The 16,726-nt window shown below is 40.6% G+C and overlaps 2 protein-coding genes across 11 annotated transcripts; both read right to left on the reverse strand.

Annotated features, from left to right (window-relative positions):
- Positions 1 to 785: 785 nt before the first annotated feature.
- Positions 786 to 5,085, reverse strand: LOC306901292 (polyadenylate-binding protein 4-like; the record flags this gene model as incomplete). Its single annotated transcript, XM_079468968.1, has 12 exons — positions 786 to 845; positions 946 to 1,023; positions 1,116 to 1,204; positions 1,730 to 1,775; positions 1,866 to 2,135; positions 2,218 to 2,313; positions 2,383 to 2,520; positions 2,591 to 2,685; positions 2,761 to 2,900; positions 3,839 to 3,954; positions 4,023 to 4,216; positions 4,911 to 5,085. 12 exons carry the CDS (start codon positions 5,083 to 5,085, stop codon positions 786 to 788), a joined length of 1,497 nt encoding a protein of 498 aa, XP_079325094.1.
- A 114-nt stretch (positions 5,086 to 5,199) lies between these two features.
- phldb3 (pleckstrin homology-like domain, family B, member 3) lies at positions 5,200 to 15,857 on the reverse strand. Of its 10 annotated transcripts, XM_079468908.1 has the most exons (18): positions 15,573 to 15,780; positions 15,436 to 15,498; positions 15,009 to 15,062; positions 13,706 to 13,829; positions 13,345 to 13,493; positions 13,145 to 13,255; positions 12,931 to 13,068; positions 12,733 to 12,861; positions 11,666 to 11,836; positions 11,212 to 11,322; positions 9,352 to 9,453; positions 9,191 to 9,272; positions 7,910 to 8,063; positions 7,650 to 7,734; positions 7,328 to 7,447; positions 7,032 to 7,239; positions 6,697 to 6,782; positions 5,259 to 6,268 (listed from the first exon to the last, which is right to left on the reverse strand). In XM_079468908.1, the coding sequence occupies exons 5-18, from the start codon at positions 13,489 to 13,491 to the stop codon at positions 6,134 to 6,136; spliced, it is 1,779 nt and encodes a 592-aa protein (XP_079325034.1). In that variant the 5' UTR covers positions 13,492 to 13,493; positions 13,706 to 13,829; positions 15,009 to 15,062; positions 15,436 to 15,498; positions 15,573 to 15,780; the 3' UTR covers positions 5,259 to 6,133. The 10 variants fall into 10 exon arrangements, with proteins under 10 accessions (XP_079325036.1, XP_079325037.1, XP_079325038.1 ...); XM_079468911.1 differs by lacking the exon at positions 15,436 to 15,498 and having other exon boundaries at positions 5,253 to 6,268; positions 7,032 to 7,236; positions 15,573 to 15,745; XM_079468912.1 differs by lacking the exon at positions 13,706 to 13,829 and having other exon boundaries at positions 5,253 to 6,268; positions 7,032 to 7,236; positions 15,573 to 15,730.
- Positions 15,858 to 16,726: the final 869 nt, after the last annotated feature.

The following is a 16,726-nucleotide window of genomic DNA, read 5'->3' on the forward strand; positions in this document are numbered from 1 at the left end:
CTTTCTTTCTTTTCTTTCATTCAATGTGATGTAGCTCTGTATATTGTGTTTGTGGCAATAAAAAACATAATTCAAATTCCCTCAACTACGACCAAACAACTGCTAGAAAACAGACTGAAGATCTTTTTTTAACACGTGTTCTGACCGATATTGATCTCATGACCACCTGAAGTCAAAGAGATGCGGTGCTGCCGCGGATCCTGCTTCATTCGGTAATAACATTGTATGTTTATTTTTATGTTAGCTTTATATTCTTTATATAAGATGTGTGCTGAAGTTGAAATGGGCACAAGCCCACAGCACAAAAGAAGAAACAGAAGTAGCGCGACCAGAGGAGCAGAAAGCTTCTGTTTTTTTATTTAACCTTCAACTTTTACAAACAAGCCATTTCATTAGATGTCTTTGAAACAGAGTAGTTAACAGATTTTTAACAATGTGCACATACGTTTAAAAGAGTGTTTGGATTTAAACCATTTAAGATAAAATAGAAAAAAACTTCCCAAAGTAATTAATAACAAACTCAAAGTTCCTATTTTCCAATAAATGACCAGTTTTACTGTAAGGAATGAGATGTTAAACTGTACATCACTCCAGAAATTCAATTCATGCTTCAGTTTTGGGTGTGTTTCATGTAGACTAATTCACTTAATACATTTATTTTCTGTTTTCCTGTAGTACAAACAGGATGATAAAGTTATTACAATTGATGATTCACAAAAGTGAACATTTAAGAAATCACGTGTACATGGCCTTTGACTGCAGGAGTGAAAGGACAGGTGAAGGAATTACAGGTGAAAGGTTTCCATCATCTGACTGACTTTTAAAACATCCATCCCTTCATTTACCTAAACAAACACAAAACAACATCATGAATCAAACGATCATCATCAAACCCAAACCACTCAGAGCTCAAGAATAATATAATGATGATGCCCGATGACTGACCTTCGACCTCAAATCATGGGATTGAAGTAAATGATAGAGCTCAGAATTGTCTCTCTGATACTGTAGATACACATCAGGCTGTAAGAAAACGTAAAAGAAATCTTTAATTATCCCGGAATAAAGTACAAACAGTGTGAAACATAAGATAATCCAGGAGTGTGTGTTGTGACCTGAAGCATCTGTGGTGTTTGGAGGTTCACTGGAGTGACTCCATGAATGAATCCCAAAGCGTTCGACCAATGAGGATGACCGTGATCGGCTGTCAGAAAGTCAGACAAACAAATCCATTAGCAATGCTGTAATCATGATATTCTTTATTTTCTAGAAAATGCTGAGATTTACAGATCCACAACAAATGAGCAAAACAAGACATAAGAACAATCAGAGTAAAGGCCCGTTCATTCTGTTATCTTTATTCTGAGACCCTTAAAATCACATCCTCCTCATCTTCTAGTATAGATCAGGGGTTTTCAAACTTCATGATTCCACAGACCACAAAATAAAATGAACCTTTTGTGGGGACTTTCTTATATAAATGTGATTTTATAAAGACAACATATTGATATTGTATGACTCTATCAAAAGGGGTTTAGAAAATATACACTGATGATTCAATATACCGGCAGTAAATACAGTGGCTGAGATGGATCGAGAATACATTTTCAAGTTTTGACTTTTCCAGTTATCATTATTATCCTTTATTAATAGCAGTAAATGAAATATCAGTGATGATGATGATGATGTTTAGGCGAAGAGAGCAGTACGTGGTCTCTGATATACTCACACTGAACGCTGACACCCGGCAGGTCCCATCGCGGACAGGACTGAACCTGTGGAACACATCAACAAACACAAACGTTTATTTATCATCCATCCATGCGTCGATCAGATGATGTGAGCATTTGGAGGAGAAGGAGGACCTGTGGAGTCATGAAGAATCCAGATGTTGTGATTGGATGGTAGATGGTGGAGTGGGGCTGCAGATTCTGTCTCTGGGACATCGCCTTTCTGCTCATGTTTTGGTCCATGAGGTGGGCCTGTCTCTCTTTCTTCCGCTGGGCCAGAGCCACATATAATGGCTTGTTCGCGATGATGCGACCATTCATTTCAGAAACAGCTTTAGTGGCTTCTTCTGGAGATGAGAAACAAACGAAGCCGAATCCTCTGCTGCGTCCTCCTGCCGTCATCACCTGCACGAGAAACACTGCACTTCTCAAACTCACGAGATAAAACGCTTCTGTCACTCTTATAGAGACAAAGACCGACATCCACCTTACAACTGGTGATGGTCCCGTACGGCGAGAACTCTTTGTGGAGAACTTCACAGTCCACGCAGTCGCTCAGGTTTTTCACGTACAGATTGACGCCCTGTGGGACAGTTTACATGTGTTAGTGGTGTTCTACAGGAGGTGCTGGATGAGACGCGTCTGTTGGTACCTGATAGAGAGCCAAGCGCTCCTGCTTCATCTTCTCAAACATGTGCTTGAGCTCCGCTTGACGCTCTCGTCTCTTTTGAGCTCGTCCCACATAAAGCCGCCTGCCCTTCAACTCCGTCCCGTTCAGCTCCTGCACGGCCTGAGAGCAGAGATTTCATTCTTAAGTCACTCATTTCTCCACAGGGATCTTCTTTGGTTACGTCATGCACCTTCTGAGCATTGCTGTGCCTCTCGAAGTCAACAAACCCGAATCCTCTGCAGTTCCCGCTCTCGTCTGTCATCACGCGAGCGCTCACGATGCGACCTGTAGAGAGATGTCAGAGACCAGCAGAACTGAGAAAGTCAAACAAAACACTCAACAAATACACAAATCACTCACCGAATTTACCGAACACCTCACAGAGAGAGTTGTTATCCAGGTCTGAACCAAAGTTCTTGATGTAAACGTTGGTGAATTCTTTGGCTCTCTCCTTTATTTCAGCCTCACGCTCTCTGCGGGACTTGAAGTGGCCGATAAACCTTCAGGACGCAACATATGAGACTTATTTGCATCGATATTTGCGGTATTATACTTACAGTTTATTTCACCTGCTAACAAGCATTGTTCAATACTGAAGCCAAACTTTCTCAGTCCAAACTGTGAATCATTTTTCATTGCTTTCACATTTTTCAAAATTCACAAATCCTTTTGTCATTCATATTCTACAACCTGTAAAACACAATATACTGTATGTTCAACACATCTATCAAATGCTCAAACACTGCTTTCAAAATGGTTAAAACACATTCAGACACAATAATGACACATTTCATGCATTTCTGCAGTAATTATTTAAAAGAAAATACATATATATTGTATATTATATATTACATTTTAGAGTCCGTAAGTAGAAAGTAAAATAAAATGATTTTTCCTGAAAGTTTTATAAGTTCCTGTAGTTCAGCGGTAAGACCATGGTGCTAACAACGCTAAGGTTGTGGGTTTAATCCCACGTGTTTTTGTGTTGACATCCTATCATTATCTTTTTATCTTTTCTTTTTTAACAGGTAGTAGAACCAATAGTTGGTTCTATATTCAAATTGCAGCAGATACAATCTTTTTATAGTACATTCAATGGTTATTCTATATAAAACACTGATTCATGCAAACTTCAAAAATAAAAGTCCATATATGTTTCTGTAATGCTGCCTGTTATTAGTGTATTTTTAGGTCAGTGTGTAGTGGATGAAATGTGTGTTTTCTGATTGAGAACTGTTGCGAGTGTTATGTTGTGACGGGCTTATTTTGAGACGTATGTGAAGTGTTTTGTTGGTCTGAGTGAGTTTTGGAGGTGAGATGAAGTGTTTGGCCATGTTGGTAATGCAGACTTTATGAAGAGTTTTTGAAATGTGGCTTCAGTATTGAACTATGCTTGTTACCAGATGAAAAAAACTGTATAACAACAATCACTGCTTACACTTTTTGATCATTGATCAGCATCCCATTCAATCGACTGATGGCTTTTTCAGCGGCTTCAATGGTCTCAAAGTGCACGAATCCAAACCCCTTCGGACCTTTCTCGTCACAGGACACCTTCAGAAAGAGACATGTGAACTTCTGCTGCCCTTCATACAAACCCTGGGTTTTATAACAGCACTTACTTTGCAGGATAAGATGGTACCGAAGGGTGAGAAGATGTCCAGAAGAGCTTCACTGCTCATGGATTTCTCCAGATTCTTGATGAAGATGTTTCCCACTCCACTTTTGCGCAGTGACGGGTCACGCTGGCACCACATCATCCTCATGGGTTTCCCATTCATCTCATCAAAGTTCATGGTGTCTAATACTCGCTCGGCTGACATAACAAACATGATGTCATGATGAAAAATATACTTGTATCAATGAGTCTATATGAAAGACCGGGGCTAGTTGTCTCATTAGGGAATTGTAGTCAAGATAAAAGCTATAGCAATGCTTACTGTGCACTTATAGTTACTTTATCCATTTTTCATGCACAAAACTCTTGGGAGTGAGAAACGTTTTTGTCAATTTAATGCTGCATGCTTACAGTATACACAACACTCAAAAGTGTTGAATGCATGTTCCATAATCTTTACATGCAATTTCATTTGTGCTTTAAAAACAAATATAAACGAATTTAACCATAAATTGTTTTTTACCAAATGAGCACATATTTATATATAAATGAATGTGTATGCGTCGAGCTAAAGGAAAACATTTTGAAATCTTCTAAAAATATAAACGTTATGTGTAGGATTGTACTAGTGCGACATTAACGAACTTTCCCCCGCGAGTAAAGAGCGTTGAACGCGATTGTTCGCGTTTGGTGTGAACCCAACATTAGTTGTTTTTTATAATTATTAAAAAATAAAGAAATAGGATTTATTATTCACTTTAATTACTACATATTGATAACGTATATGAAAGTATTCTGCAGTATTAATTATAGTGTATTTACAGCTGTAGGCTAGTATTCAAGCTTAATACTAAAGACTTAATTGACTATATGAATTGTGTAAAGTGTTTACCATCTTCAGCTCGTTGAAAGTTAACGTACGCGTATCCGAGCGAGCAGCCCGTGAGTTTATCTCTGCACACTCGGACAGACAGAATCGGACCGGTCGGACTGAACTTCTCATACAGCATCGCTTCTGTCACCCTCTCATCCAGATCCCCCACATACAGAGAAGCCTTCCTCGCCATCATCACACATTCAACCTCAAATCCTTTCACATCTGAACACATGAACGATTCTAACGAGAATCACATTTAAAAGATTCAACATCATAAATAAACAACACGCGTCACGAGCATCAAGGACATCAACACTTTTTTCATTTTCATAAACATTCAAATAATAAATCAAATGTACGTTTGGAATGAAAGACATTTTCTTTATTATTATTTTCTTCATTTGGTTCGCATTTTCCTAAAACACAACATCATTCTCAAAGTTACATTTGTGTTATTTCATATTTGTGAGGACTAGTATTATTCTCAAATGTAAAGATAGAATAAACAAGCGGCCATAAGCGTATGAATTGTAGTGTTTATGTGAGTTATATATCTCATGTGGGTTTGACTGCACTCAGATCTCTAAACAACAACAACAACAACAAAAGACCTTAGTTCTGTATACTGTGGTGGGCTATATGAGAGCAGTTTTCTTGTTGCACTTGTGCTGTTTGTAGTCTTTATGTTGTTCCAATTGCTTCCATTGTTTACATCATTTGTATAAAAGCATCTGCTAAATGACCAAATGTAAAACAATACAAAAAGCCTTCTCATCCACTGAACAACTCAATCTAGATATATATCTTATATACAACTTTAAAGGGCTACATTGTATTTGACAAGAACAATTTAGCCACATTAAATAAGAAAAAACTATATTTTTGTTTGTAAATATTCTTGACGAATCATTTTCATCGACCATTAAATTGGTTGAATCAGTCCTTGGCACATGGAGAAGTCCACACACACTGTTTGGAATGTAAATATTTAATAACATCACAGTCAATCATTTTTATCCCCCAAGTCCAACCGTTACAAAATATACAATATATGTGACAATAATAAATAATGTGTAAGAAATCAAACCCAGCTTGTTGAGTTCCATCAGTGCAGTGTATGATGTTGTTCTGTTAGTGTAACAGCAGAGGACAGTAGAGGACAAACACTGCACGTGTCCAGCACAGTAACAGAGCTGATGTTTAACACTGAATGCACTGAATAGTGTGTCGACTGCTGGTCAGTATCTGCTGTGCTCGTCTGTGGCCGTCACAAAAACATCCATCCAGATCCTCATGGCTTCAGCGCTGTGAGCCACCAGGAAGAAAAGACGCTCGTACGTTTTCAAACAGAAGGTGAGACTCGGCCGCGGAGACTGACAGAAACACACAATGGACAAATGAAAGTTAAAACATGAACACAGTTTTATTACAGACATGCTGAGAGTTCACCGGATCTATCATATGATATATCAGAAATATAACACGTATGATAATAATGTCATTAATTCAGTGACAGAATCTGGTTGATATTTCTCTGCATCCACACACTCAAGTTGTGAGTGTCATTTATTGACCCCGAAAAAAGGTGAAAATGATTTTACATATTTAAATAGATATCTCAATATCATCATGAATACTTATGGCCAGTGGCCACGATAATTAAGAAGTGTCAATTATGACAGCCCTCATATAAGAACCACAGTCCATTTTTTATGTGATAATATTTATATGAATCACTTTGTAAAATAAAAGTCACGTGTTCAATAGTAATTGATGCAGCGTTGATTTGAAAAAGACTCACAGTGGTGGCTGTCCTCAGATGATCATAATAAACCTCCTCAATTGCCTGAAAATAAATCACCCCCTTCAGTTTCTTCTCATCCAGTTCTGAGAAAACATGAACATGGATTAAATAAACGTCAGATAATTATGATGTATTTAAAAAAAGCATAAAGTAGGGGATGTGTTGGCGACATTACAAATGATGGGCGTTCCCCATCTGTGTGTCAGATATCATGTGTAATGAGCCGTCAATCAAGTGTTCTGGGTTTTTGTTATCTGGCCGAGGAACCAAAACAGCTCTCTGTGATAATCTGATCTCTAGACAGAACTCAGTCTATTGGCTCTTGTTCTTACCGGTGTAATACGCCAGGCGCTGGTGGTCCAGATCAAAGATGAACCATCTTCTCCTCCATGTTTTCACGCGGCCTCCGCGCTTGGTCAGAAAGCCACCGCACCTCCGCGAAGACAAATTCACTCCCATGCATCCACTCACATTGTGACCCAGGGCCTCCACATGAGAGCGCAGGTCAAAGTTCACCTTTAGAGAAAGCGGGACGCTCTGCTGAACGAGAAAGACCAATCCAACACAATAAAAGCACAGCCACGATGAATAATACAAACACAAACAACTAAGAAAACAGCAGACGCACCTCCAGCTGTGTCCTGTGTGTTGAGTTGTGTTGTTCTGCTGTTGATTCATGTGTCTGTGCGTTTAAAGAGTTCACATCTTTCTGTCTCTGTTCCTCCACCTGCAGACGGCGACGTTCCTCCTGCGTCCACACAAAATGAGATTATCCTTCATCACATTACATCAGTGTCCAAACCACACACACTTAACTGAACGAGCGCAGCAGACTTCTCTTAAAATGTATAAATACAAATGTCTTATAAATCTCAACTGAAGTGACCAATGAGCATGCAGGACAAGAGGTGATATAGTGATAATATGATTATTGTGTGTCAGTATCTCACTCTCTGTCTCAGCAGACGCTCTCTCTCTGCTTTGGCTTCTCTGACCTTCCGTTCCATCTCCACCAGATCCAGCAGACTCTGAGGACTACGGGGACGAGAGGTCACGTGATCAGACAGCAGCCAGAGCTCCAATAAAATAATGCATCATAGAAAAACATTTCCTAGCGGCTTTAAGAAATACAATCTCATATATCGTCAATGTTCTTTCTGAAACCTCGGATGTACAAACTAGCAGCTCTTCAGGAAATGTTGGGTCTCACCTGGACGCGCGGGAGGTGTTTGTGCTGTTGCAGGGCGTCTGTGAGGAGTCACTGTGACCCCCCTTGAGTCCGTTACTCAATCTGTGAGAGGAGTGATGAAGACGAGGTGACACGACATCACAGCTCTGTTTGTCTGGAGTCATCCTCACCAACACTGAAAACAACACACACAACATCAAGTTCATCACCTGTAGGTCAAATAACACAGATATAGACACAGGTGTGTGATTAATTGGATAAGCTGTGTTAATTCATTGTATAACACAAATAGACTTAAGAATCAAATAAAAAGAAAGTGAGCAATTCCAGCATTATGCAATTCCAGCATTATGGATGTGACATTTTCAGTCAAGACAAGAATTATAAACTCTTTATTACCAATATATTGAATTATCTATATTATTTGACAAAACCCCTGATGATAGAGTCAGAAATATATAAGTCTATACACCAGTTTTCTATTTAAAATTGGGATTTTATTTAAAGTGTCCATTTGTGAGGAATATGAACCAAGACCAAGACAATTCTGTAAAACTTTACATGGCTGAACCATCAAATGTTCTCAGTATGACGAAAACTTTTGGTAAAAACTTTTTTTATTCATGGTAAGGTTGGCCTTTGTATGCAATTTCACATGGTCACATCCCATAATTCACTCATAAGATTTCCTACTTACTGATAGTGTTGTTTAAACATTGCATTAGATTATCAAGACTGACTCACATGACCAAACACACCTTAAAACACACACACACACACACACACCTCAAACACACACTGACACACACACACACACACACACACACCTCGAACACACACTGACACACACACACACACCTCAAACACACACTGACACACACACACACACACACACACACACACACCTCAAACACAGACTGACACACAGACACACACACACACACACACACACACCTTCAAACTCCCACACACAGATACACATGCACACAATCACACATTAACACACAGACACATACACACAAACACACACACACACACTACAGAGGTGGTGTTTAAAGTAGTGTGTAGTGTGTGTTTGTGTAGTTGTTGAGATAAGTCAGACGCAGGGCTGTAGTGGTTACACTTGTTCTTCCAGTAATCCTCACACTGACACACCTTTAATCCTGAAGCTTTACACAAGTAATCGGCCAGAACTAACCACTGCACTTTCTCCTCTTGTGCACTCCGTCTGTCCAATAAAACCGTCTGTTTGACCTACATTGTGTCCGTGTGTTTCATGGCAGCGTTGATTGATGCGCTCACCTTGTGCAGAGAGAGGTCTGTCTGTGACTTTCCTGTGTGAGCTACGTCTACGGGGGAAACCGGAAACCTCCTTCAGCGAGTCCTGAACACATTTCAATAAGACGGTCAGGTCAGCGCGTTAAATAAACACACGTCCACACATGTCAAACAACTGAACGTACCTGCGCCGCTCTATGAACGCTCACGGGAGACAGTGACATCACGCAGGGGGTGGAGCCCGTAATGTTGGACCAATCGTTGAGAGGCTTCTTCTCTTTCAAAATCTACAAAGACAAAATGTCCTTGATGATTAGTGTGCACACGACACATCAGTAAGGACTGTAAATAAAAGATGGTTGAATAAAGCAACTGCAATGACAAACAAACGCACAAAACCACACAATAAACATTCTGAGAAAGCAGCGCTGCTTCCAAACATAGTTCCACAGTTACATGCACAGCACAGGTTTTCCTCTCTCTCTGTTTGCACTAATGCATTATGGGATTGAATGCCAAGTGAAGGAAATATGCAATTTGGTCATAAAAGTTCCATTCTCAGAATAATGAGATGATGACGACTACAGCTGCAGGTTGTGTGTGGTTGTCAAGGCTATGTGGTTGCTAGGGTAAACTGAATGTCTGTTGCTAGGGTAAAAAATGATGTTATTTCTAAGTTGACATGCTGGAGTGTTACAGCAATAAAAAAGGCTTCACGTTTGTAACCTAAACATGCACCATACATGTTTCCTCCAAACTCTGACTGCACATGCGGGTCTCTCTCTCTCTCTCTCTCTCTCTCTCTCTCTCTCTCTCTCTCAAGGCTGATGGGGCACACACTGTGTTTAGGTATGGAAAGCATATATATTTCCAGTTTGCGGAAATATTAAAGTATTATGTCCGGCCGGAAACACATCACTTCCTGATTGCTACCGTCTTTAATTCAGATAATAAACACCATCAGCAATAACCAAACAACATTCAGAGATCCACCAGACGTGTTTCTCATTCATCTTGATTCAGTTGCGCTGTGAACTCAACCGTAAGACTCCAGGTCAGTGATGTTGATGTTTCGGTTAAAGTGATGGTAGAGTTAAATCTCTCTCTCTTGAGTCACAGACACATGTGTCATTTAAAGGATTCTGTACGGACTCATGAGCATCAGTCATGAACTCAATCATCACATCACACAAACACTGTCCCATAAAACAAAACCTGCACTTTTACATTTCAAATGAACATTTGATTTATATTTCCTTATGAGGACCAAAAAGTATTCATATTATTATCATCATTGTGGAGATGTTTGTTCAACACACTGTAGGGTTTACAAGGACACACACACAAACACACACATGCTCGCAGGCACACGCACACATACACGTGCACACACACACACACACACACACACAGAGAGAGAGAGAGAGAGCGCACTGAAACTCACCAGGATGTGTGTAGAGTTTTGCTGCATGGTGAAGTGTGAGTGTGTGTTCTATCAGACTGATCTGTTCTCTGTCTCTCGTCCTGCCCTCTTCTGTGAATACTGCCCTCTCTCGCCCTCTTTCTCACACATACACTCCCTCCCTCTCTCTCTCCTCCACCCATGTGACCTCATAATGTTCTCTCAGTTATAGATGTGTTTTTCATCATTAGTGCCGTGTGTTGAGTCACACAAACCCATTATGCCCTGCTCACTGTACAGCTGCTCACAGTAACAATCAGATCAAATATGAAACATTATTGTGATCAGTACATGTCTGTTTGCTTTAGTGTGTTTCACATAAACACAACACAAATCTACGAGACGACGCAGATTTACGTCCAATCAAATACTCTCTGGTATAATCAGGATTCCCCTCTGTGATTTCATAAAGCCAACTGGGGATTTTATTTAACAAAGAAATAAAAAAACAGAGAAAGTCTGTTCAGTAAGAATCCAAACAACACCCAGACATCAACACATTAACAAACTACCCTAGCAACTGCACAGCTACGCCCTGGCAACCGCCTGCATCACCCCGTCAGTGTCGTCGTGAGTTTGTTACCCTCTGAGATCTGTGAAGGAGCTCTCTTTTCTCTTGTCTGAGGGAGTTCAGCTCTTCATCTCGCTCTTTCTCCATCTTCATCAGCTGTTCTTCCAGCTGTGTGACCCGCTCCTGAACAACAGACACACACCATCATTACATCATCAGACGGTTCAGCAGCAGGCTTTGATGTCAGGGTGATGGTAAAGTGGTTTGGTGAAATGACAGCTCAGGGTCAGATGTGACAGTCAATGAGCAGATGTTCTCCGTCTGGTTGTGTTAATGGAGGCGTGTGCACAGACGATGGACGACACCAGACACAGAAACTCTAAATGCCGTTCTGGATGATATTACATTTACACACTGCATATCATTTTTGCATACATTCAGATGTGCTTGTAAACATTTACAGTCAGACTTTAGTTTGTAAACTTCGGTCTGATCCTCTTCATTTCTGAAATGGGTGTCAGCTGACCTGTGATGCGTCAAGCGTCTGCTGGACTCTGGAGATGTCCTGCTCTATCACCGTCTCACGAGTGCTCCTCTCGCCCTCCTCTCGCTCGTCTTCTACTCCACTTTCCAACTCGAGAACACGAAACTCCATGTCTTCAAACGCTCTCAACGACACTTCAAAAGCATCTCTGTCCTGAAATATAACATGACTTTATGTCCATGAACTCGTCCATCATCTGATGATCTGGGCCTGGTTGAATAAAAATATTCAACCGGTCACTGGTCACTTGTGTCTCATGTGAAGTAAATCAGGTTTTGCACACACAAATTCCTCAAGCACATGTCTTGCTAAAGTGTTTCACCTCATTCCTTCAGATTTTGAGGCTCTTGTGTCGAACATTCTCATGTGTTTTAAATCCCTATTTTTGTCACCTGTCAAGGCTACTAGTTGATGAATGCAGATTCATTCAGTTGTGTTTCATGTCCTCAACTGGGATCTCAAATGATTTCATTTAAGTTCTGTATTCTCCTTTTTAATCTGGTTCAATCTTATTCTTTTTATTATTCTGTCCATTCCTTTTAAGAAAGACAGTGTAGAATATACTAGAGAGACAGTGAAAGCTATATGAATATATGAAATATATTAATCTGTAAAAATTATTTTTGTTGTACAAAAAAATACAGAGATATAAACTTAAAAAAATGAAGGGAACAGCATTACACAAAATATTTTAAGCACTTTAATGCAAATTTTAAACCCAATATCCCATGAATAAATCAAGTAAAATTACCTAAATTATTGGAGCAAATGTCACATGATAAACTAAAGAATTCATGTAGTTCCACCACAAAATAATTAAGTAAAGATCGTTTATACAAGTTTAAGTGGGTTGAACATGATAAAATTAAGTTGAATTCACTCAATAATTTGTGTCCGAGATATTTCTATAAGTTTAACTAAAATTCTGGTTAAAAAAACAACACAATTGTATTAAGTAAAGTTTTCTCAATTAATTTCATGAAATCTACTACGACACAGAATAATGTTTTACAGTGTAGTGCAGTGCCGAGCGGACAGATGTTTGTCACCTGCTTTAGCTGAAGCAGCATGTTTTCTCGCCGGGCTTTCGGCTGCACTGGGATCTGTTTCTCCAGCTCCTCACACCTCCTCTTCATCTCCTCCACCTTCAGACGTTCCTTCTCCAGCTGAACACGCTCCTGGGACAGACAGAGGATCAGTCAAATCTCACCGTTACGCATCATGATCCATCTGCAGCAAACACAAACCTTCGGTCTGCAGGCCGATCGCTGGCACTTTCTCTGTCTGTCCTTCTCCTGCAACACCTGCAGCTGCTCTGTGTGTCTGCGCAGGCGCTCCCGCTCCGTCTGCAGCTCTCCCTGCAGCAGCGCCACCTCCAGCTGCAGCTGCAGAAGAGAATCGTGACGTCACTCTCACATGAGACACACACATGATGATAATGACAACCTCACTTCCGCTCACCTCGATTTTCATCTCCTCTCTCTGTTGGTCGAGCTCTGTGATTCGCTGCTGCACCACGGAGGGTGAGGTCAGGAACTTTGCAGGTTCTCTTTTGTGTTCTTTGATTTGAGACTGTGAAAAAGACGAAGAGAGCGAGAGTGATTTACACACCAGCAGGTGGAGCTGCTCAGGTCAGTTTTAAGAGGAAAGATGTGACTTACACGTTCACTCTCTGTGCTGCTGCCCTCTGTGTCTGACTCCGCCCCTGAAGAGGCGGGACTTTGCTGCGCGGCCAATCGCATGATCCAAGGTGATTTCTGGACAGGCTCCCACTGACTCCTCTGGAGATCCATGTTGTGTCTAGGCATGTCTAATGACACATGAATGGACATTAGTGTAGTATAAGACCACACGTGAACAGATAACATGCTAATAACATGTCTATAGTGAAAGACATAAATCCCAGATGAGACCTCTTTAATGTCTCAGATGTTTCTCCTGAGAAAAAGAGTCACTCAAACATTTCTCATCACATTTACACAAATACATAACTCCATACTCTTCATGTGTTGCAACACTTACACTCCCATGAGTTTTTCCTTTTTATTTCTCCTGAGCTATTTTGAGAAAAACATCCGAGACTTCAATGAAACACAACTGAGATCTTCTGAGCGTTCTCCTGTGGGAAGTTCCTCTGAAAGAATGACTGGTGAGAGAATATATTTTCTGTTTAGACGTTGGGTGTTGATGTGTTCATATTTAACCAGATTAACCAGCTACGCTGGGTTAACCAGTGAGGTCAAGCACACTGATCAGTGATCAGCTTCACCAGCAGCTCTGTTTTATTACTGAAGAGTCCTCCAGTTAAACCAGAACTACGAGAACTACACCGGTTAGTTAAGATACTAGAAATCACAGCAAATCTGATCAAAATAAATTAACGAATCATTTCATGGACACACGGTCACCCAAAAACCCCTTGAGTGTGACACAAGACCCTTAAATCTGCCCCATTATGGTTACTGTAGGAAGTCGAGGGTTAATGTCGGTATGAGATCAAAGCTTAACGGAACAACAAAAGAAACATCGTTGTCTTCACTTGACAAAACACATGAAAGTGAGTTTCTCTCTTACAACTGACTGTTTTCATTCAAGCTTTTGTATGGGACCGTCTGTGAACTTCAGCTCTCCAGTCCACCTGTATCGCTCTCTGTCTCTCTTAACACCACATACAACAAAACACAACAGCGTGGGAACAGTCCATGGTCATTGTCCACATGCTTTCCCATCATGCCCTCTGTCCCACTAAAGAACCTTATTAGGAAAACAGGACTCCACACGGATAAATATAAACCTCTGATATGAGAACACACACACGGTTGTGCAGGAGGAAGTGACTTCTAAAATGTCACAGACCAGTTTCAGAGAGAGAGAGAGAGAGAGAGAGAGAGAGAGAGAGAGAGAGAGAGAGAGAGAGAGCGAGAGCGAGAGCGAGAGAGAGAGAGAGAGAGAGACAGAGAGAGAGAGAGAGAGAGCGAGAGAGAGAGAGAGAGAGAGAGAGAGAGAGAGACAGAGAGAGAGAGAGAGAGAGAGAGAGAGAGAGAGAGAGAGAGAGAGAGAGAGAGACACAGAGAGAGAGAGAGAGAGAGAGAGACACAGAGAGAGAGAGACACAGAGAGAGAGACAGAGAGAGAGAGAGAGAGACAGAGACACAGAGAGAGAGACAGAGAGAGAGACAGAGAGAGAGACAGAGAGAGACACAGAGAGAGAGACAGAGAGAGAGACAGAGAGAGACACAGAGAGAGAGACACAGAGAGAGAGACAGAGAGAGACACAGAGAGAGAGACAGAGAGAGAGAGGGGGTGTTCACAGGTGTAACGCTCACCTGACGCCTCCTCGCTCGCTCAACATCGCCTCTACATCATCTTCATCATCATCACTAGTAAAGAGGGAATAACAGGGTTAGTTATCATAAACCAATCAATGGACACATATCTGTATGACCTCTGACCCTGAAACAGAACAAACAAGTTTACTGATCAATAATATCAATAAATCACATCATGTAATGACTATATAATAATAATAATAATGATTTGTGATATATTACTACATTACATAACACCTTAGTACTTAAACACCCAAGTATACTATATCCATCAAACACTTCAAACACTACCTAGGGTTTAACAAAGTGAAGATACACAAAAACACGGTATCACCCCTCTGAAGTGTGTCTCGTGCACTGATCGTTAATAATAAAGACAAACTTCATGTGATCAAATAAGACCTGTCAATCACTGACAACACACCTGTCAATCATCACGCCGTCACGAATGAAACGGTCATTTCGCGAATAACGTTTTGATCTCAAACTGAAAGAAGAGAAAAGCGTCAAGTGACCTCAGGTGCTGCGCTCGCGATATCTGTCGATAAATAAACATCTTACCTGTTCAAACCCTCCGCAGTCAACAATCCACAACATCAGATATTACACGAGACGAAAGTCAACGATCTGCGTGACGATTAAACACGGTTTACCGCGATAAGAGTCGATACGGTGATCGGGATCGTCAACTTTCACTCAGCGTGACTAAACGCGGCGAGTCCACGGGCGGCGTCTCAAACCCTCGCGAGCGCCCTAACCAGACAGCATCACGGTTTCCAGCGCGCGATCTCGGTCTAGATGAGCAGCTCACTCGCGGTTGGGATGGAAACACAGCCCATAATGTCTACCGGACGTGAAAGCGAACTCACACTATCAAGATTTAATCACACAATGAACTGAGAGTTAATTACTGATTATACAAAACATATAATGAGGAATGCTTTTAATAATAATATAAAATAAAACGAATTAAAATAACTAAGGTTAAGGGTCATTTCTCTTAGAATATCTTGGGTACGATATTAACTTAAACTTGAACACATGACAAAAGTGAATGTGGGAAATTAAATAGTTTTTATCATTATAATATAAAGTCATTACGCCAGTTATAAAGTTAGAGAATGTGCTGAGGGACGAAACATTACACACATGTTCAACATTCCAACTGAAGTGTGTGTTAATGGAGTTCACTGTTGAGTGATAATGTGCAGATATAACACACACACACACACACACACACACACACAGACAGAGAGAGAGAACACTGAGTACAGAAGTACACTGAACAGACTCTTAATGTGCAGTACACTACAGTGTCACGGCTATAAACACCAGAGGTGAGAGAGTGTGTAATGAGAGCATCAGTGTCGTCATGTGACTTTTGTTTTGGTTTTAATTGATTATCATTGACACAATAAAAGCCCAAAGTGTTCTGCTGAAACACATCTGTTCACGTCTTGGCATCCAGTTCCCTCGAAATAAAGGACACTGAGAGCTCACCGGCGTGACGACTTTAAAGGGAAAGTGGCGAGTCAACTTCCACCTGATTTCACTTGCAAATCACACAGGTGTTGTTTCCAGCCGACTGTCTGTCCTGTGTGTTATTCAGAGGGAAGAGACCACTTCTCATCTCAAAGAGATCACTTTAGAACTTAACTCATATCACATAAAGGAATTTATAGTGTGTTTAATATTTGATCTGTTTCTCTCTCTAT

The sequence above is a fragment of the Barbatula barbatula genome, assembly GCF_947034865.1.
Source record: "Barbatula barbatula genome assembly, chromosome: 12".
Lineage (NCBI taxonomy): Eukaryota > Metazoa > Chordata > Actinopteri > Cypriniformes > Nemacheilidae > Barbatula > Barbatula barbatula.